We start from the raw sequence: 22809 nt of genomic DNA, 5'->3' as shown, positions 1-22809 counted from the left end.
AGCCATATATTTTTATGGCCAGTTGGGCTTCCCCCAGCTGCTGCATTCCACTCAGTTTTTCAAAGGATAGTTTGGGATTTTTTTCATAACCCTTTCAGGTATAAAAACTGTACACATTATAAATAATCCACAAGCTCTAACATCTATGTCAGTGTTGGGTTTGATAGGACGGGGTTATTAATCTCCTATTTACCTACAAATCTAGGATGTTATATTGCACTTGCTTTTTTCATATTCATAAAAAGTTTATCATTTTTGTATTTTACCACATTAAAGAAGCACTGGAAAGGAGAACACGAACGGTTTTTACTCCCACCACCCTGTCACAACCATTATTTTCATTTTAGAGCATTTCTTCCTAGACTTTTTTTTTTCAAATGCTCGTTTTTACAAAGTGGTTATTGAGTGTACATGTTGCTACCTAGCCTTTTAGACTTTTAACATCCATAATATATGTTGGGTTTTCTTTCACTCATGTAATACTCTGATCAGGGAGGGAGGGAGGGAGGCGAGGAGAGCTGATGCGCTCCATCCACCTCAGCTGCAGAGAGAGGACAGGCTGGGTGGGATGTGGGAGGAAGCTGGAAAGAGCAGGAAGGTTCTGGAACAGACTTTGAGTGACTCAGAGCAGCCCTGCTCCCTTAAAAGGCAGGAGATTAATCAGCCTGACTGTGTGGGTTTGGGTTGGGGTGGAGATGCAGTCTCTCCAGGAGCGGAGGCCCCTGGTGTATAAATCTGAACTCATGGTAGAGGCTCCATTTAGTTTCATGAGATTGATTTTAGCCTCTTGGGTGCCTTTTTCTCTCCAGAGTGCACAGTGTGTGTGCGGTGGGACAGGCAGGCAGTACAGTGGAGGAAGCCACCAAAGTGAATCCTGATGTGGGATATACACCGAGTCAGTACCCCCGCCCAGCAAGCGGGGGCTCCGGGTGTGGAAGACCCCAAGATGTAGGCTCAGAGCCCCTGCCGTGTTCTCTGCTCTGTTACCTGATTTACCCCACACATGATCTTTGAGCATTTAGTCAGAGAAATCAGACTGGAAGAACTATGTACTTAGGAATCTTGAAAGGCCCAAAACTGCCAACTCTGACCTTGTTTCAGACCCCTCAGCCACGCACAGCATGAATGTGGAAGTCTTCCATGCAGTCATGTGGAGCAAGCAGCTGTGTCACTTTGGATGATCAGAACTTGCTTTGCCTCTAGGTAGAACTGCCCCCACCCCCCGCCACCTCATTCACCAGATTTGGCACCAAACGGCTTGAGTGATTGAAAAAAATCAAGCCTGCCATCAAGGCTGCAGATGCACCATTTCTGAGGGTGCCTGGGGAACCCGTGTGCTGGAGGAAGTCAGTTCAGCCAGTCTTTTCCACCCTCAGCCAGAGCTGGGGGACCTAGACCCACACACCACTTCTGGGCAGGCGACTGTGTTATAGGGACCAGGGTTCATGTCGATTTATCTCTGGCCGGTTTGTGTTACAAATAGATGACATTGTAGTCACTCCGCACAGCCGCAGCGTGGGCTGCAGCAGTGATTACAGTGAAAGTGGACTTGTTGAAAACAACTGAACGGTTTATTCTTTTCCCTGCAGGATGGGAAGGTGATCGTGTGGGATTCCTTCACAACCAACAAGGTGAGGTGGTGTCCCCAGTGTATCGAGGCCCCAGAACCAACCGCGCCCTAGTTTAAATGTGCTCTGGGCCAGCTCCCCAGCCCCGTCCTCATTGCCTGCCTCTCAGAGAACCTGTGTGGGCATGGAAACCCCACAGAAGCCCATTCGTGTTTGGACAGCTCAGCAGCCCACTGTGGGGTTCATTTCTCTCTCAAGCCGAAACCACTCACCCAGAGAAGGACATGCAGAGCCACCACAGAGGGTGCAGATACTAAAACAGGAGAGGGCATGGCCCAGAAAACCGGTCACATTCACACATGCAACTGCTTTTTTATCGTTCTGAGTGATGATAAGAGGTATCATTTTCCCCAGCTTTCTCTCCCCTCTGTGTCTGTGACCAGGCTCCATAGCACTATGGATGTGAGTCAGTGGTGGGTGGGGAAGCCGAGGCTGCAGCGGGTTGAACTGCATGATCTGGGGATGCAGTGGAATCTACACCTCCCGCAATTCCGGCCCGAGCATGCACGGCTCCATACAGGCCTAAATTTAGACTCTCAACTAAGACCGAAAGACTGAAATCTATGTGTAGGTATGCTTGCATGCCTACATTGTGTTGGCATTTACAATAATGAGAATCGTGTATTAAATATGGATTCCAATATTTACTTAGAAAGTCTTCTTTTTTACTATATTAAAAAGGAGACCTATATCTGTCTCGAATTGAATAGTGTCCATATTTTTGCATTACTGAATGTGTTTAGTAAATGTCGCGTTAGGTAGCTGTTACATGACCTGATCAAGTAGGGCCCCAGAACCATCTTGTAGAGTAAGTTCCTAATAATGGTCAGGCCCCTGAGGAATAATAAAATGACAACAGGGCTTGCTTATACAGCACCCACCGCCATAGAAGACTCTGCCTCTCCCAGCACTCCTCAGCATTCAGGAGCATGTGGGGATTTGTTGCTTCTGTTCATGCCTTCACGTGGCACAAAATACTTTTGGATTTATGGAGTGCCGTGGCATTGCCATTTGTCGCCCCTGGCGGGAAACACAACCATTATTTGTAAGGAAAGGGACGTGGTGTGCCCTATGCTGAGAGTGGCCACCTCAACTCATTCACTGGAGGGCAGTAAGTTATTCTTAGATTCTGAAAGGCTACAGGACTGTGAGTGACAACAGAATGGTGGCACAGAGAATCATGACAGGGAGACCAGCACCTGACTGTTCCGTATGAATCATCTGATCCCATCCCCTCCCTTCACAGATGGGGAATGAGACCAGGGCAGCACAAATGGCTGGCTGGCTTGGGGTCGTACATCTTGTTGGTGTTGAAACCAGGGCCAGGGCCCATGGTTCAGTAACTCAGAAGTGAATCGTGGCTTTGTTGATGGTTAGCTGCATGTGGGAGGATGTGGGTGGCTCAAACACCATTCCAAGAGGACTAGGAACTGTCACACCTAGTTCTTAATGCTTCCATTTTACAGATTCCCATTTATCTCTGAGCACAACTAAAGATCGCTCTCCCCACCCCCATTCATACCTTCCCAAGAATGGTTTTAGGACCTGTAGGAGACAGAAGCTCTTGTATACTCACAAGTAAACAGACTTATACTTTGAAAATAGATAGGGGGAATCCATAAAGAAGGTGAAACATATATTGGCAATGAAATTCAGATAGACCTTTCAAAGAAAAGGAACCCAAATATTCATTCAGAACGAGGGGAGTATAACATTAAGAAAGAAGTAAAACGTTAAGGATATTTCATTGCTAGTGGAGATTTTTAACTTTTGGAACATGAAGTTTGTTGATAATAGGGGGCTGAGTCTCCTCGTCAGTCTCAAGCTAATCGTTACCCCACCCTTTGAAACTATAATGTAATTCAGTAGGAACACCAGTGATTTTTTTTATATATAAAAATCAAATGTTAAGACATTTGTGTAGAAGCAGCCCTTGTCTGTTCTATGAACGGTGCATACTGTGTTTCAGGAGCACGCCGTCACTATGCCTTGCACGTGGGTGATGGCATGTGCGTATGCCCCATCGGGATGTGCCATCGCGTGTGGGTAAGTAAGGCCTGCAGCAGCTTTTTGGATTTCCTGTGAGCCATAAAATACTGCTGTATGGGAAAAAATACGCAAACAGGAACTTGTAATATTTGTTGTTTGCTTGTTAAACGATATGTTAAGTTCCTCCCTAAACTTTATCAAAGAAGAAAAACACAAAAATCTTTTTCATAATTATTTTCATTACAGACTGACAGTAATATAAGTTTTAAACCTATCCACTTCACTCTCAAATGCTGTTTGGTGGAGACTATAAATTGGTGCAAACATTTTGGAAAGCATGTTGATAATGTGTATCCGAAGCCTTGAAAAAGTTATAGTGATTTTACATCTAAGAACTTGTTTGAAAGTAATGATCAACAATATAGAAAAAATATGAATAATAACATTTATTGTAGTATTATTTAAAATAAAACCAAAAAAGGGAAACAATGTGTCCCTCAATGGAAATTAAGTGGCTTATGGTACATGAATTGAATGGAATGCTATACAGCCATTAAAAGGAAAATTCTTAATTACAGTAAGTGAAAAAGAGTATCCAGGTTACTAGGAAGATCATGCCTTATTCTCGGTTCTTCTGGAGCACTGTGTAACAGCTGGCATGCGAACTGCAACCAACATGATTAACTGTCCCTGTGTTAAACAACTCTGGGACTGTTCAAAATATTTCTACTGTCGATCTCAGCTCTGTTTAGAAAAGCAACATTAGTATAAAGGCTATAAAGAACTATACTGAAAATGCAATAGTAGTTCTTTCTGGGTGATGGGACTGTGGATATTTTCTCTTCCTTATAATTTTCTTAACTTTCAATTTTTAAAAATAAGCATATATCATTTTTATAATTAGGAGAAAAAAGTTTTATTTCAAATATGAAAACCCTGGGTCTCCAAGCAAAAACTGTAGTGCCTTCTCCATCCAGAGTCATACCATCCATCACCCCCAATGTCCCTCCCTTTGGGCGGCTGCTTTGGGGTCATCCTTTTACTCTCTCCTCCACTTGCCAAGACCCAGTGTGCCTTTGGAACGCATGCTCACATACATGTATTTCATATTTTTCAAGTTTTTTAAATAACTCAAAAATAGGTTGTTTCTCCATTTTATAACTAGAGGCAATATTTATATAAAATTCATCCCCTACTTCCTGAAAGGATATGAGGTGACCACAATAAAAGATGCACATATACACATAAATACATATATATGAATATGTATGTATTTAGTAAATGCCACGTATGTAACACATTTATTTGTATATATCACAATTGTAGGTGCAGAAGAGTTCAGCCAGCTGTACAATCAGAAGGCCTAGCCCCCACAAGACTTCCCTCCCTTCAGATACCAACTGTAAATGCAGGGGTTCCCACAACAACCATCAGGCTCAATAATTTATTAGAATGACTCACAGAACTCAGTGAAGTGCTGTACTTAGTCTCATGGTTTTATCACAGTGAAAGCCTATGGTGAAAACCAGCCAAAGGAAGAGACGCACAAGACAGAGGCCAGGAGGAGCCCGGCATTATCTCCTCTCAGCTACCCCGTGTGACTCTGCACAGAGTGCTGCCAGCCGGGGCTGCTCCTCCGAGCCTTGGGTGTCCAGAGTTTTTCTGAGGGCTGACTTTCACTCTCCGGGCTTTTCTGGAGGTTCAGGCTAATACCGGGTCAGAACCGATAGGGTGTGTCCCAAAGTCCCCATCACACATCACTCTGTTAGGCTGTCGGGTAGCCAGAGTCCCAGACAGACAGACAGACAAAGACACTCCCATCAGGCAGGACATCCCAGGGAGCCTGAGATCACCTTCCAGCAGCTGGGGCCAAAGGCCAGTTCTCTCATTAGGTAAGGTTCTTCACTACTCGGTAGAAATGATAAGTACTCTACATTTAAAAAAAAAAAAAAAAAAAAAAAACTCTATGATAATATGTTTCTAACTGGGAATTAATTTTAGCAAATGCATAGAGTTGGGTGGGTTACATAATTTCTCAATATTTGATATTGAGATATCAGCTGTCTGGTTCTAAACAACAAAAAGAATATATTGGATAGATCCTTCTGCAGTATACAATGAATATAATGTAGGAACAATGTCTTCCATATTAGTTTAGAAAATGATGCTATAGGCTATTTTTTTAATTTTCACCCTCACTATATGGAACCTAGTAGAAGAATGTCTACGAGAGCAGAGAGGAAGTTAGGGGAGAGAACAGTTTTACAAGGCCCAGGTAGATAGCTTTCTGGTGACAACCTGATTCAGAGTAGAGGGGTGGCTGGTGCCTTAATCTTAGTCATCTCTGGTTCCCTGGACTCTGGCATATGGTGGCAATCTCACAGGTTGTTATGAAAACCAAAGCAGAGGAACTTCAAGGTATGAATATTTTTGAAAGTATTTTTTAAAATGGGGTGCAGTCGATAAAGAGCATCACAAACCAAACTGAGAAAGACTGGATCCCCATCTTACATAAAACATCATCTCCCTTTCCTACTCAGACCTTCCCTTAAAATTGCTAAGAGCAACTGTGATTAATTTGAGTTTCTAGTGATAATCTAAAATAGTGATTTTCAACCAGGGCTCTCCTGTAACTCCATTATCACACAGACCCACGCCTACACCACATCCTCTTAATGTCTATAGATACTAATGGTGATATTTTTATCTCCATCTGCCTGACTCCTGGGTCTGCCTCTGGGTCAAACTGGTTCCAAACTTGAAAGCTAAAACTCCAACAGCATTGACACAATCCCCTTCTCAAAATAAAAATGTTAATTGATTATACATGTGTGTGTAAATATTTTTTATTTCAGAGCCATATCCCCCCAGAAGCCTTCATTCAGGTGTTATATACTTCCTATGAGCAACTGTGTGCAAGGCACTGGACCAGGTAGCCTAAGGAAATTCAAAGTTGAATAAAACATGATGCTTGCCTCTAAGCAAGAAGACTATAAAAATGATAATGGCCACTTATTGAGCATATAACCTGTTTCAGAGGCTATTCTGAACTCTTTATGTAATCTTCACAACAGCCCCTTGTGATAGATGAGTGGGATCCACTCATTTTATAGTTGAGCAAACTGATGCTCAAAGAACCTAGAAAACAACCAAGATCACAAAATGAATTAGATATCAAAGCAGAGACTCAACACCAAATGCATCACACTGCAGAACTTCTCCGCTTCTCATAGCAATACAAATAACCCTAAGCAATGAGTATCCTGACAGAGCTACAGAAATTATTCTGGAGCTTCAACATGGGCGACCTCAAGCGTCAGGGAAGCCCCTGGTCCACAACATGCTGGTTCATTGCCACAGACAAGTGCAACTCGTTCTCATCCACATGATCTATAAACAAGTTTGTCAAAGCTAATTACTGGTAATAGATTACCCCAGTCTAAACCTGCATCTCCAAGCAGTTTAAAAGGCAAAAGGGTCCCCAAAGGCCTCAGAAGAGGGTGCCCCTTCCTAAATATCATTCCTCATTAAAAGGAAGCAGGGCTCCTTGGAGCAAGGTTGATTTTAGGTCCGGGGCAAGACAAGAACAAAGTGAGCCTAGGGTATTTTCTTGTTCTAGAAAACAAGGAAATGTACCAGAACCAATAGAATTATATCAAAAGGAAACGGGAGCTATTTGATGGGGCCCCCACTGTCCAAATATGGGACAACTTGAGCATCACACGGAATAATGATAGTAATGGATCATAACACAGTTTAAGAGAAAATGGAATCCATGGGTGTACCATGGCAAAATACTAGTGAAAGGGGGGTTCTTTACAGAAAAATGTCATCTAATAAGTGCAGAGGGAATTATCAAATTAGAAGATCACCATTTTGTACCCCTCAAGTAATATTTGATTAAATAAGGCTTATCATGTTGAAGCCATTGTATGAAAGGTTGTTGGGAAACAGGATGTTTGCATGGTCTCAAAGTATCACACCACAGATTACTACTAATTACAAATGAATTAATCGCCTTTACTGTGGAGAGATCTGATGGTCCCCTCTTTAACCAAGTAAGCAAAGTTGGCATCACCAGCCTTGCTATAAGAGGCCTCCTGAGATGAAGCAATAAGAAAGAAGTACATAATATCACCTTTATGCTATTGTGGCCAAAAATATCATACTTGAAAAGTTCGTGTGGATGAGAAAGTGTACACATGTTCTATTGCCCTCTATCAACATCTGACACTTCTTTCTTTCCATGCTAGTGGTTTGGATAATAAGTGTTCCGTGTATCCACTGACGTTTGACAAAAATGAAAACATGGCTGCCAAAAAGAAGTCTGTTGCCATGCACACCAACTACCTATCAGCCTGCAGCTTCACCAACTCTGACATGCAGGTAAATAAGGGGCCTGCGTGATGGGTCGGCTTGTGGGAAAGCAGGGTAAGCGGTAGAGAACTCAAGTGGTTGCAAGGAGGGGAAGCTTTCCCAGTGTCCCTGTTAACAGGAGGGTGCGCTCCAGCAGTTGGCTCAAGAGGAAGCTCCTTTTGTTCCTCATTGGTTGTTATTATTTTTAAAAATAAAATCAGAAATGAGAAACGTCAGGGCTCTTGGTTTTGACAGAGTTGAGATAAACTACATACCACTGAGCATCCTCCTGCAATTGACTTGGTGGGGGTGGGAGTGGATCAGGGAACTTTCTGGGGTGGTAGGAATTCCTAGCTCCTGGTCTGAGAGATGGTCCCAAGGTACTTAGATGTGTAAAACTTCACTGAGATCCTGAGCTTCAGAGTTCTGCACTTTACTCACCTCACTGAACCTACTTTACACTTCCACGTTAACAAATGCAAAAAGAAGAAGCTTCAGATAGATAGTAAATCTGTACCCTACTTTGAATAAACCACAAAGTGAAAACAATACAACTTTAACACTTTGACTATGTTTTTTATTTATTCACGTCTATTCTGCAACTCTTTCTAGCTGTGCACCACCTACATTGCCAGATACTACCTGGCTCTGGGGCTGGAAGCAGTCTCAGTGTCCCCTTAGGGACCTTCGGTGAAACCAGTCATGACTGAACCTTGAGCTCAGAGCAGGAGGGGTGGTCACAAACTCGCTGCAAGGGGTTGCCTGGGCCAGCCTTGCAGGGCTGGGGTGTTGCCAGTGAGGGGAGCACGGTAGGAGGCAGGCAGCCTGAGACAAGGGCAGGGCCAGATCACAGGCTCCCAGAATGCCTGGGCTGGCCCCGTGGATGGAGGAGAGCCACTGCAGGGACTGCGCTGAATCAGATTTGGGTCTCTTTTAAGGATGCGAGTATCTAAGTCAGATGAAAGCCCTCCATAGCTCACTCTGGCTTCAGCTGACTAATGTCAGAAAGTGAGGGAAGGCTGGCGGCAGGGAGACCAGGTGACTGAATAATTGTTTAATTGCTGACGAGGGAGGTGTTCAGGCTTGGAGTGCAGTGTTTACACCTGTTGTTTGTGACCAGGAGCCTTGCAGACCCTTATAGTAGGGGGCACTGAACCAATGCCCTTGAGCCTGAGGAGTCCCCCAAAGCAACAGAGGATGCTTAGTCTGGATGAAGGAAGGTTCAGAGGGATGCAAGAACGGTGGGTTGTCAGGCATCTGAAGTGTCTCTGGTGGAAACCCATCACCCTCGCTCGGTGTGGATGTGGGGATTAAAGGGGGCACCTGTGAGGGAGAAAGTGCTTTCTTCCTGACAAGCAGTGAGCTAGAGATGGAAGTAATGGAGGGAAGTCCCACTGGCTACACTGGCTACCTCTGCAGGGTACATCTTGGCTCAGACTCAGAAGTCTGGGGTCAAACCCTTGCTCCACTGCGTTCTAGCTGGTCAGTCCTAAGCAAGGCTTCAGTCTCTGTGTTTTGTCTTCCTCACCTACAAGTGAGGATGGTAGTAAATTCCTCCCTCATAAGGTTTTCAGAGGATTAAATGAGATGATTTGTGTAAAATACTTAGTACAGTCCCTGGTAAATATCAGTGTGTTAGCTCTTACTGTTTTATTATTAATATTAACACAAAGTTTCATAGGTGATTCAGATACATGGCGTGGTTTGGGTACCAATGGGCTCATAAACCTTAAACTTCCTTCCCTCTCTAGGATCTAGGATGAAAAAAGAAAAACTCAAGTGGCTGGTATAAGACTACGGTATTACATTCCAGAATAAACGAGTGACAGTAAATGAAGGTTCTGTTTAGTTCATTTATCATAATGGTTGGTTTTTAAAATTTATTTATACACCTATTATAACGAAGATCACAAAAATATTTTTAAAAATTTAACTTCTAAAAACTATTCATTGCTTTGATTACAAAGTATAGTATGGAAAATTCCCAAATTAAAGAGCTAGTCCATGGTAATCATTTAAAGCAGATTGTTTGGGCCCGATGTCTCAAAAAAGATTGGAGATTGTTGCCCCTTTGCAAGTGTTAGGACAGGAATGGGGTGGAGCATCCACTAGTGGGCATGGGCCTGGAAGGATTGGAGGAAATTGCAGCATATTACAAAATGCAAGCACCCAAATTAAGACACGGTCCAAGTCTTGTGTGTTCACAAGCTACTTTTACCAGTCTTGCTCATCTTGTCAGATGTACACTTGAGGGAAGTTGAAGCTGGAAGGAGTCCCATGGACAGCTGCATGGGCTTTGCAGTCTTAGAAATTCCCCAAGTTTGAGAGCTGCCCCCAAGTGGGGGCTTCGAGGAGGGCCTAGGGGGTCATGTCCAAGAAGCCTGAGTGCTTCGGAATTCACCCAGCTCTTGCTTCAGAGGAAAGCTCCATAGTGACCTCTCCTGCCTATGAAGGGATCCTAGGCTTCCTGCAGACTCAACGCCAGAGTGGGAGCAGATTCCCTTCCTTGAACTGTGTTCTGTCCCTGCAGAAGAAAGGAAATTCTTCATAAGCGCTAGGCCTAGCATGCAAGAGAGAAGGGGAGAGAACAGGGAGGAAGGAGAGAGAGAAGGGAGAAGACCACCGGAACATAAAAACTGGAGGAGCAGCGGGTCAGGGGGTGCATTGAAAGTCAACAGTCCTTAAGACCTACTAAATTCTTGCTTTCTTAGATATCAATAATTACTGTCCACAGAGGGCTCTCTGTTGTGGTCACTAACACTGAAGTAACCACTTCCTGTACTGTCTTATCACCTGGGAGCAGCCAGAAGGTGGGGCTAGGGAGGCTCTGCTATCCGGGGCTTAACCCCGATTTAACCCCCATCGTCCCTCCCTGGCTTCTCAGGACCCAGCAGGCTCCGGGATGCTGCAGTGCTGTCAGACAGGTATATGAGCCCATGTGCCCCGGATCCCACTGCCTTTCTCCCAACTCCATGAAGGTATGCCCAGCCAGAGCCCAAGCCTCACACAAAATGGCAGTGACAAAAATTAAAACCCTAGCTCTGCCCCCATTGCCTTTTCCCAGGCACTGCAGTGTTTCCTTCCCCGTATGGACAGGCTTTGAACTTGTAAGCTTATACAGAGGCTGCTGAGGGATAGCTGCACTGACCTGACAGATTCTCAGAAAACATACCCTTGATCTTATCATTCTGCTTGGAAGCTTTCCATGGCTTCTTGCCCACAGGCTAAAGTCCACACTCTACACAGGCACACCTTTCATTCAGTGCAGAGGCAGGCCTCACCTGCAGTGAGCTCCCTCCAATCCCCTCCCCTTCACCTGGCCAGCTCTCACTCATCCTCCAAGACCGGCTCAGATGTTTCCAGATTACATCCAGATTACATTCAAGAGCAGGTGCCCCTTCTAGTGGCTTATCTATCTCAGCACTTCTCACATTCTGTTCTAAGTTATCACTGTCTTATCTAATGAAATGACCAGAAAAACTTGTCTTCCAGTGATGCTAAGTTTCTTAGACCTCCTGCAGCAAGGGAGAATCCCAACTTGACAGAATCTCTACAGTATCTCAAAATGGAGAAATCAGGAAAGGATATTTGGAGGGTTTCAGGCTGGGTGATTTTAAGGTGGGTCTTTCGAGGCAGGAAACTTGTTGATGACATAACAGCTTTGGATTGGTGAGCCCTATGAAGTAAGGGTCTTGAAGTGAGTCTTGATGAGCAAGCTGTTAGTCTTGTTAAGGAGTTTAGTTGGTTCACAGTCTTATTTTGCAGGAGCAGATGTTCCCTGCAGTAAGTGGCTAGGTTAATTTTACTTCGTCTCAGCATCGTTTAGCATAGCACCAGAGAAGTATGTCCCGTTCCGAAAGCGATTAACACGAGGACAGGGAATTAGATTGGTTTCAGTTCTAACAGGCAATCCTTTGAAACCGAGCTCCAGGAGAGTAGAGACCAGGACCCAATCTTTCTGCAGAGCACCTGGATGGAGGCAGCACACAGCCATTGCTTGTTGGCCCTGTGTGTGCATGAATGTCAGGGCCTCTCAGTGGCCCTGGGGAGCCTCTGGGGCATCAGCCTATTCTGGGAAGAAGCAGCAACAGGATAATGTGTCTAACAAAATGCTGCCTCAACCCTTGCTGCTCCAGGTGGGGTCCAGGGACCAGCATCAGCATCACCTGGGAGTCTGTGAGAACTACAGCATCTCAGGCCCCACCCCAGACTGTATTAGCAAGCAGCCTGGTGACTGGGGTGCCCATTAATGCTTGAGAAGCACTTTATGTGTCTGGCCTGCAGGACAGTGGGTGTGTGGCTGCTTGTGGGAGCCGTTCGTGGTTCTGTTTAGCAACGTTCCCTGAGCACTTCCTCCATGCCAGGCAGGCATACAGCCCTACAGGTACAGCAGGGAGGTGTCCCGGATTTCAGACTGGAGGAGGGCAGGCACAGAAGCACAGCTAAGGGATAGTGCAGGTGTCAAAAACGGACTTTTTCTTTCTCAGTCCTAGAAAAACACTTCTGCACTGGAATCCAGATTTAGCAGGGTATGTGTCTTGCTTCTTTAAGGAGATTCTTTTCCCTGTGGAACTTTAAGCATCTCACGGTCTTTCACCTGACAGAAGTAACAACAACAACATTGCTCTTCTTGTCCTTTTCTGTGGGCAGATCCTGACGGCAAGCGGCGATGGGACGTGTGCCCTGTGGGATGTGGAGAGCGGGCAGTTGCTGCAGAGTTTCCATGGGCACGGGGCCGACGTGCTCTGCTTGGACCTGGCCCCCTCAGAAACAGGAAACACCTTCGTGTCTGGGGTAAAGAGCCAAGGAAGATCTCTAGGAGCCCTCTAGGGAGGCTTGTGGCAGCAGTTCTTATCAATTCCTGGGTCTAGAATGAACACTGCTCTAGAAGGGGCCGCAGGAATTGGTCTCAGCTCCCCATTGCACCCTGAGTTTTCACAGCAGTGGGGGTCCTTGGTAGGCAGTTACAGTGCTGGGATGTGAAGGTCTCCCATTCTGCCACTAACATTTAGCTGTCTACAGAGGGATCAGGAATGTTCTTCTGGTACGAATGAATACCGCAACTCAAGGTGCCTATCTGCCACATTTGAAAATGTCATTCCTCAAATAAATAGCTGGAAGTTAGCATCTGAGAGCATTAGAGACAGTCACAAGGGCACCAGGCTAGTCAGATGGTACCATGGCAAGGCAATGCTATGGTGTGATTAGGGCTTTGGGGTTGGTGGGACGCTCTCCCACCCCACTCCTGCCAGCCGCTACCCGCCCGCTCTCATCCCAGAACATTTGAAGGTTAGAGAGGCAGACAAGGCCACAGTGTCAGAGAGGAGCACCAGAATAAGGGGATAACCAGGTCCTAGCTTTGCTACATGACTCTAAATCTCATCATCTTTAAATTAAGCATAAGGCACACAATAATATTTGCACAACCCACTTCCCCAGGATATTTTGAGCAGTAGGTAGAAGAGTTTACAATGTGTTAGGCAAATAGGAGGGGCAAGTATTTCTGTAGACAGCTGGGAATAAGAATGGAGACCTGAGCTGGCTGACGTGACCCTGAGCCCTGCTTCATTCACTTCAGTCACGAGATGGTGGTGAGGAGGATGGCAATTACACACCGTCGAATGACCTTTGCAGCTGAAAGACGTCAGAGCCCTTTGCTCCAATGTGCCCACCTCTTAGTTGTGGGTATTAGGCAAGGGCTCTATGGTCTCTAAATAGCAGGGAGCCCAATTTTCTTCCTGGATATTTGGCCATATGCGTATGTGTTTCACTCCTGTGCCTTTGTGTAACTATTTATCTCTCCTCAATACACTGTCTACTCCAATTGTGGATATCATTGTGGCTTATATTGTCTCTTTCAGAGCAGTAAACTCCACCTGACTTAGTGTCCTCTAAAGATCAGAAGACATGCCTGATTCTTTTGTCTACATTCTGAGTAAAGATACTCAGAGTGCTGAACCCCACAGCAGGTCTTTCTGAGATATGGTACCTCTTCCCACCCTTTCCTCTGAACCCAACAACTTGGACACTAATTTTAAGCCATTACTTTTTCTATTTGACTATTGAGAGTCTATATATATTACTCAAGCTTGACAACAGGACTGCTCTGTAGGTATCTGTTAAAATTCTCCTAGAATCATGATAATAAAACGTGAGAGCTTCATGTTTGTGATTCTCTGGGTCATGTCGGCAACCCCCAGAGAGTGCTCACTTTACAGTGTTGAGGCAGAGGCCCAGCAAGATGACTTACCCAGGCACCAGCTAACTGCTGGTAGGGCCACCACTGGGCTCCTAGTTTGCTGATTCCCAGTCCAGCATGCTGCTGGGGTGCAGGTGGCCCAAAGGCACCTGGTGCTCCACCTTTTCTCAGGGCTTCCCAGACACCTGAGACAAAGCTGGGAAGTCCCATTGCACACTCACTGTCTGCCTGCCCTGCCCTCTGAGCTTAGAGAGGCAGAGATACAGAGGAGTGAGGAAGGAAAGGGAAAAATGAAAAGAAGGAAAATGTCCCTGGGGAAGGTGAGAAGCAGGCTCTGGAGCTTTTGCACCCACCCAGAAAGGTGAGAAAAAAGAAAACATGCTATCGTGAGACGTTGGGTCTTTCTCTTATTCCCTTCAAGACCTAGTTCTAGCCTCCTGAGGGGTTATTAGTTGAGGAAAGTGGCCTTAGGTAAAGCTGGTCTCAGAAACGTATGTTGTCAGCCATTTACTGATGGCAAATAAATGGTCTCTGTTACATAATGGGAATTCATGCCTGTCTGTAGACAATCCTTGCAATGGCCATGACTCTGGGTAACTTTGCATTTGTAGGGATGTGACAAGAAAGCCATGGTGTGGGACATGCGCTCCGGCCAGTGCGTGCAGGCCTTTGAAACACATGAATCTGACATCAACAGTGTCCGGTCAGTGAGTAGAATGTTCGCATTACTTCTGCGTTCTCCACGCTCCCTGAGCTGGGGTGATGCTAAGCACATAGGAACCGCCTCCAGGCTCAGTTTACTTGGCTGAGAGAGGCCTTCCCCAGTGGGAATGGCCGATTTGTGGTGGGCCTGAACAGCACTTCAGATCTCTTAGGGAATTTTAATCTAATTATACTAGGGACAATTGATATTATCCTCCCTAAATCAAGTCAGTGTTTCTTGTTCATTCATTCAACAAGTATTGACCACTTATTTATATGCTAGAGATTATTCCAGGAACCAGGAATACAATTGCGAACAAGGTACTTTCCTGTGTATTCATGAAATACAGCTTTAAAATGTGCATTCTCTCACGCATGCTTTTCCTTCTACCCTGGACCCTCTTCCTCTACTGGCCGTTATTCTATCAGGTCTCAACTTAGGCTTCCCTCTCTCTAGGAAGTGTGATTACAGAGAAGAGAATGACTACAATAGAAATCATCGTCATTTAGTGAATGTTTTTTATTTTGCGCCATCTCATGTCCTTTGTATATACTGTCTTATTTCATCTTTACAACAGGGAACATGCATTATCATCCTCACTTTTCAGATAAGGAAAGTCACTTGCCAAGAGCATCCCATGTGGCAGATGGTCAGTGCAGTGATCTGCATGTGGCTCTGTGTACATAATTCCAGTGTCTGAGTTTATAACCACTTTCTTATTACTGAGCTCTGAGCCAGGTCTTGGGAATGAGGTATATGACTGAGGAAAAACTACGGGCATGGGGACCTGCTCTGTATTCAGTGCCTGGTGCAGATACACATATTATCTCATTTACTCGTCACCAACACTCTGCCCCTGTTTACAGGGAGAAAAAACTAGAGGCCAGTAGGTCTGCCAGACAAGCCTCCCTTTCTGGCCTCTGCAGTGAGTGGTCCTTGTGTCCCTAGAAGTGGAGATTCCGATTCCAAGGATCTAGCATGGGACAGCCTTCCCAGATGGCTCTGATGGGCACCTGGGATTGGGAGTCACCACTCTAAAGTGCTTTCTCCCCAAACTTCCTCTCTGCAGATACTACCCTAGTGGAGATGCCTTTGCCTCAGGATCAGATGACGCTACGGTATGTTTCTAAGTTACTAAGAGCTTGCCTATTTGAAAGAGATCTGCTGACCATTTCATTTCTTTTAAATAATTTTTTTTCTTGCCTTCTGATTTCACTTATAAGTGGAATCTAAAAAGCAAAATAAATGAACAAACAAAACAAAAACAGACTCATAAATACAGAGAACAGATAGTTGCCAGATGGGGAAAGTAGGTGAAAAAGGTTAAGGGATTGAGAATTACAATTTGGCAGTTACAAAATAGTCACAGGGATGTACAGTAAAGTATAGAGAATATAGTCAATAACATTGTAACAACTTAGTGTATGGTGCCAGGCGGGTACTAGACTTATCAGGGGATCACTTTGCAAGTTATATAACTGTCTAGCCACTATCCTGCACACTTGAAACTAATATATGTATATATATATATATATAAAATATTGAATGTCAACTGTATGAGAAATTAAAATTAATTTTTTCTGATTACAAAAGTAACATATATTCAGTGAAGAAACTTGGGGGAAAATTAAATTAATTTCCCTATACCCCAAAAAAATCAAAATTAGGTGAATTCTTTTCTCTTTTTTTAAAAGAAATGAAATGCTTTCTAATTTGCTTTTTTCACTTAGCAATAAATTGTAAACATTTTCCCATGCCAATAGACGTTTTTCTACATTATATTTTCTCAGTGATTGAACAGTTTTTCATGTTATGAACATGCTATCATTTACTTAAGCAGTCTTCAGTTTTTGGACATTTAGGTTTTTTTCAAGATTTTCTTTTCTGTTAGAAACACTACTACAAGTAAATGTTTTTGGAACCTCTCGTTATTTCCTTTGAATTAATTCTCAGACATGAACTTACTGACTTAAAGACAGACCTTGTTTCTTCAAGCCCTTTGATACTAATTGAAAAATTATGTTGACTAATTTTTCAAGAGGGGAAAAAAATACCTTCTTATGCCCCAAAAATATCAAATATCTTATTAAATAACAGGTTTCATTCTGATTTACTACTATGGAAGAAATTATAAAGGAATAGATTAAGAATTTTTATAATAATAAATATTTAATACTTCTGTAGGTCAAAAATATATAACAGAATATAAGTGCTTACATTTTGGAAAAAATCCCTACTATATATATAGCAGATCAAGTTGAAATCCTTTAGATATGAATGATGTGGCATAATCAATAAGGCAAATACCCCAATTTTAAAAAGGGGTAAAAGGCAGGCCATTTATAAGACAATACATCCAAAATGGCAAGTAAAAAACTGAAAATGTTTTCAAAGTTGCCCCTAATCCAAGAATTACAAGTTGAAATGATCAGATGCTCATTTGCCAGAGAAAGGCACCGTGGTGATTGTGTGGGGAAGGAAACTTAGACAAGGCCATGTCAAGCCTCCCCTTCTAGAGGGCAGTTTTATAATATGAATTAAGAGTAACAAACATTCATCCCATTTTAATATACACATAAAATAGAAATAAGACTGAAGGAACTAGCCTAGATATTAGTAACTACCACTAGGATTTAGGATGACTTCTCTTTCTTTCTTTATGCATTTCTGAGGGTTTTTTTTTTGTTTGTTTGTATTTTCTACAATGAAAATGTGTCCTTTCTCAGGAAAAAAGATGGGTTTCATTCTTGTTTTTGTACTACCCAAAGAAACCTGTATTTGCTGTTTCTTTAAATCTCCACCGATCCTTCGAGATTAATAGGAATCAGGATTGAAAGAGAAAATCCTAGGAGAGAAAACAAAAGAATATTTCCCGTATCCCTCAAAAAGTACACAAGCTACTGGCACCTGCAGGTAGCTCTGTGGTCATCGTTTCACCAACCGAAGCCAAAAGTAAGTGTGTCCTTGTCTGTTTCCACCCCCAGTGTCGCCTCTATGACCTTCGGGCAGACAGGGAGGTCGCCATCTATTCCAAAGAAAGTATCATATTCGGAGCCTCCAGTGTGGACTTCTCCCTCAGTGGTAAGATTTTATTTCAGAAACTCCCAGGACTGTAACACAAGACCTAAATGAAACCCAGCTATCAGGCAGCCCCTCAGTTAAACTCCCTGTGGGTTGATATGCTAAATGGTCTACTTTTGTGCTCCCCTAATACTGTTCTTCAAGACATAATAGATCAACATTCTTACCTGTGGTGCCTTTACGAATTTCCTCCCCACCTTCCATTCTGCCCTTCATACTGAAAAAGGGACTTTTTTTTCAGAAGTGGAGGGGATGAATCAAGAGTCTCTTTCTCAATGCTCTGAAGATTCTAGCACCTCTACCTTTGGAGCTGGGGAGGCTGCTAGTGACCATTAAGGCAGCACTGATATGCTGGGTCACTGGACCATTCAATTCCCCAGCCCCACCCCACCCCCATTCTGTATCTGAGTCCTTGGGCGTGAATGCTGCTACTGCTACTTGAAACATCTTTTCTTTCCCTCATCTACATGGCAAACTCCTATTCAGCCCTCAAGAGCCAACTTAAATGTCACTTCCTCTGCAATGTTCTTCTTGATCTCCCTTCCCCTATGATCACACAGCACGTTACAATACCTGACAACTTCCATTATAGCCCTCACTACATGGTACTACAATGATTCGTGTCTGCCTGCCCACCACCACCCTCCCTATCCACAGGGGGCAGCAGCTGTGCTTTCTCTTTGAATCCCCAGGGCAAAGCACAGTGCCTGGTACAGAATGGGAACTAAATCAGTGTTTACTGGATGGATGGAGGGAGGGAGGAAGGGAGGGAGGGAGGGATGGGCAGGTGGATGGATGGATGGACGGACGAACGAACCAACCAACCAACATATGAACAAATGGGTGGTCAAGTGAGTGAGAGTCAGGAAGGAATTGGGTTAATAACCAAAATATCCTCCCGCTTTGAGGTCGACTGCTGTTTGCTGGCTACAACGATTATACCATCAATGTCTGGGATGTTCTCAAGGGGTCCCGCGTGTCCATCCTATTTGGACATGAAAACCGTGTTAGCACTCTACGAGTTTCCCCTGATGGGACTGCTTTTTGCTCAGGATCATGGGATCATACCCTAAGAGTAAGAGAGATCTTTTTTCTGCTTTACTCTGTGTGAGTGGAGGAGTGACTGGCCTTCATGAAGGCAGAGGTCAGAGTAAGATGGCATAGGCCCAGACAGGAAAATAGAGCTCTACTTTCAGCTCTGCTCATAGCCACAGAAGGAATGAGTAGCCTGGGGAGGTAGTGAGTTCCCCATCAATGCAAGTGTTCAAACATAGGTTAAACAACTATGTATCAGCATGTAGTTGAGGGAATAGTTGGGGTAGGTGACCTAAAAGTTTCCTTTTGACCTTGAAAGTCTGATTCTTCTGAGTTTAGCCTTTGAAAAACCATCTTGCCAATCTCTCCTCTGGGAGTACAAAGTTCTGTGCTCACAGACCCCTGTGAAGACCACAAAAGGAAGCCCATTAAGCCCATGAAATAACATACCAAATTTTGTGCGTGTGCATTTTTCCAGGATGTGTCTGTCCTCCTGGCTTTTATTAAATTCTCAAAGAGCTCCATGGCTTCATCAGATGTTGGCTCCCCAGAGATACCACCAAAATAGCCTGTTCCTAAAGCAAAGCTGACCTCAGTTAGATGACCACAAACTTGACAGTCTTACTAGCATCTCAGAAGGGGAGAGCAAAGACAAATATTTATGAAGTCTTAGGGGTTTAAGGCAGGTCTTTTGATGGAAAGATTTAATCAGGATTAGATAAACATGTGACATAATAGTTTAAGATTGCTGGGCATAGGCTGGGGGCAGGAAAGGATTTTGAAGATGGTCTTAAAAAATACCAGGTTTTTGATGCTCTGTAGTTTTCTGAGAAGCGAGTGAATGTCTCTTCTAAAGAGGGTACTTGAGTAGTCTAGTCTTAGGATAGGTAAATAGATACAAGTATTTTTGCACAGTTCCAGAAAAAAAACAATGAAATTATTTGTGACTTCATCTTCCTGGGCAAGAGTTTTCTAAATTAGTAAAGTTGTGTTAATGTGCCCAGTGAGCTGTGTGGGTAAAGGTGGTTTTGGTCATTAATCTAAGAGTTACCAGTCCATAGTAAGGAAGGCACAGATGCCTTTCAGACAGTTACTTAAGAGAGAGGGACAGTCAGGTCCAAAGAAGCACCTTTTAGTTGCTGAGGGTAAAGTGTTATTTTTCCAATACATGCAAGTGCTTTAGTTTGGATAGATGGATGGATGGATGGATGGATAATGGATGGATGGATGGATGGATGGATGGATGGGTGGATGAATGGATGAATGGATGAATAGAGGGAGGGAGGGAGGGAGAGAGAGACAGAGACAGAGAGATCGTCTGTGTCTGTATCTAAGAGACTTTGATTTTATCTCTTTAAACTCAGGTCTTGCAAGTTATTAACTATTAAAGGGATAACAATTATCTGTTTGTGTTTTTGCAGGTCTGGGCTTAATTGCCTCCTCAAATTGCACACATAGGTACCTGAGGATATAATTTGAAATCATCATATGTAAATAGATCTTACTTCTAGAGGAACTAAGAGTTTATTGCACCTTAGCTTAAGGGAGCAACTTTATGGCTGAAAGTTCACCAAGCATCTTCAATACTACTGTTAAAACTATCACCCATGGAGTAGTACCACTGTGAGCCTTCAGCACTAGGGGAACATATTCAAGTACAGTGTTTTTCATTTTGAACAGTTTTTAAAATTTATTCATTTAAAAGGTTATTCTCAATTATACTAGTCTCAACTCATTCTATTACCAATGGAATTCAGCATTTATTATATTCCATATTTTTCCTTGAATCAAATTTGTTTTCAGAGCACTTTAAAATCTGATTTTTTAAGGTATGCACTGAATAAGTATCCTCTAGAAGTGATTTTAGTGGACCGTATGAGAAAGACTGTGTTGATTGATATTCAATAGAAGAAAGTTCCAATTCCAGATGTAATTAGACAAAATCACTTTTTTAAAATGTATTTTTATTGTAAAAATATCTTTTTCAGTCCTGCATCATATTGTGGGTTTTTCTGATTTTTGTTTTTTCAGCTAAAACATGTGAACTATTATAAAGGAAGCAGAGATATGCATAAAATGGACAGATTGTGTGTTTACAGATTTTGTGATGATGTGATATATCACTGTTATTACATGGACAGAACATTTTCTTTTGAGGGAAAAGCTGAGTGCTGTTCATGACACAAATGCTTCTCAGAGCAACCAAAACCTTTCTATGTGGAAACACAAGACGGTAAACTTATTCAAAAACCTATTACTGGTATTAGACATATTAGGGTTAATAGTATTGACTCGACCTAATGTGGATCTTGTCCATGTCAATTATATTCATATTTATTGTGTTATGAATATAATTACATATATACATTATTTGCTAGGTCTCAAACAATAATATTTCTCTTATATTGAGAAAAAATAGCATAAAAGATATCTTGTCTTTATTTGATATCAGCAAGTCCTTCAAGAAGATACCAAGGTCATTTATTAAAGGATCCCTTCTTTTCCTTTTCTTTTTCTTTGTTAGTTTTAAAGGTGTAGAGGCTTATTTTTTTGTTTTAGAAAATTCTTTATTCATAAAGATGGTATGCATTACTTAGGGAAATAAAATGTCACTTCAGACACCAAAAATTGTTCCTGGGTGAGGCTTGCCCCGTGGGTGGCCTGGGGTCTGACAGCCCAGGTCCTGTGGTGCCTGAGGGCTGTTTATAATGAATCCCCTGAATTGTCCATCTCTTCTGTATCCCTGCTGTAGCCTTTCCTTCTCCCGGTGGTAGTTCGGGCTTTGCAGGTCCAGCCTCAGGTCCTGTTGCTCAGGCTCTTCCAGAGCTGGAACCCACACAGCCTTCAGACAGGCCTGGTAGACCTGGCTGGCACTCCCGTAAACCTCAGGGGGTGTACCAGGACCACCCTCAAAACTACTTGGTCAGGTATCAGAATGGACCAGTCAGTCAAAAATCAGCCAAGGCACATTTTCTATCAACTCTTTTTAAATAAACAAAATGGTTATATTCAGCTATTTGCTAAGCAAACATTTACTGAGAGTTTTACTATACAGCAGGCCCTGGGGTAGAGAGAGAAATATAAAAGGTCCTTGCTTGCCTCCAAAGAACCCAGAGGGAAGAAGGGAACATGGTCCAGAGGGACCATTTTTCAGTCACCTTCTTCCCCTTCCCTAGTGGCTTTGTCCAGGCAGGGGCTCAGGGACATATGCACAGCTCCTGGTCCACCCAACTCCTGCCAGATGCTGAAGGGGGCAGGCCCCACAGTGTGTCCCACAGAGTTCCCGACCTCTGCTCCCAGAACATCCCAGAGTCTGCTCCTGGTCTCCTAGTTACGGCATCCTGTTCCCTCTCTCTCACAGACCCTTTCATGTCTCTGCACTCTGACCTGGGCCTCCCAGAAGTAAAGGAAGACAGGGCAAAGAAAAAGTCACCTAGACTGAGGGGAAGCAAACTCAGGCTTACATGTTAGGAGAGGCAGAGACCATCTTCTATATATATCCAAAATAGCTCATAACATTCCAATCAAATAAGTGACCATAAGGGCCATATGAAAATATTCTGTAGAACATTCTTACCCCCATGGGCAGTAAGCCATCTCCCCTGTAAGTATTTCATCTCATGGTGGGCGTTATTTCAATTCATTTATTAAATATTTGGTTGGGAATATACTATGCCATGTAGAGACTCAAAGTAATAAACTCCAAGTAATAAATTGTATTTTGCATATTGAAAATAATGCTGCTTGGCATTTTTCAGCCAGTTTTCTTTTTTTTAGAGGACTCGAGGGCAAACCTACCAAACTGATTGTGGTGAAGG

General features: G+C 43.4%; 1 protein-coding gene across 5 annotated transcripts in view; it reads left to right on the top strand.

Moving 5' to 3' along the window:
* Positions 1–21495, top strand: part of GNB5 (G protein subunit beta 5) — a 40824-nt gene extending 19329 nt beyond the window's left edge. For all 5 annotated transcript variants that reach the window (XM_036238959.1, XM_016162693.2, XM_016162697.2 and 2 more), the window contains 9 exons: positions 1590–1631; positions 3598–3674; positions 7871–8003; positions 12624–12767; positions 14784–14875; positions 15945–15993; positions 17860–17956; positions 18865–19031; positions 20413–21495. In XM_036238959.1, the coding sequence (XP_036094852.1) occupies positions 1590–1631; positions 3598–3674; positions 7871–8003; positions 12624–12767; positions 14784–14875; positions 15945–15993; positions 17860–17956; positions 18865–19031; positions 20413–20424 (813 nt within the window). In that variant the 3' untranslated portion in view covers positions 20425–21495. The remainder of the gene's footprint in view (positions 1–1589; positions 1632–3597; positions 3675–7870; positions 8004–12623; positions 12768–14783; positions 14876–15944; positions 15994–17859; positions 17957–18864; positions 19032–20412) is intronic.
* The last annotated feature ends 1314 nt before the right edge of the window (positions 21496–22809 follow it).

This window comes from Rousettus aegyptiacus, unplaced genomic scaffold (assembly GCF_014176215.1).
Source record: "Rousettus aegyptiacus isolate mRouAeg1 unplaced genomic scaffold, mRouAeg1.p scaffold_m13_p_3, whole genome shotgun sequence".
Classification (NCBI taxonomy): domain Eukaryota; kingdom Metazoa; phylum Chordata; class Mammalia; order Chiroptera; family Pteropodidae; genus Rousettus; species Rousettus aegyptiacus.
The sequence above is the reverse complement of the archived record's forward strand: the minus strand, read 5'-3'. Positions and strand labels throughout refer to the sequence as shown.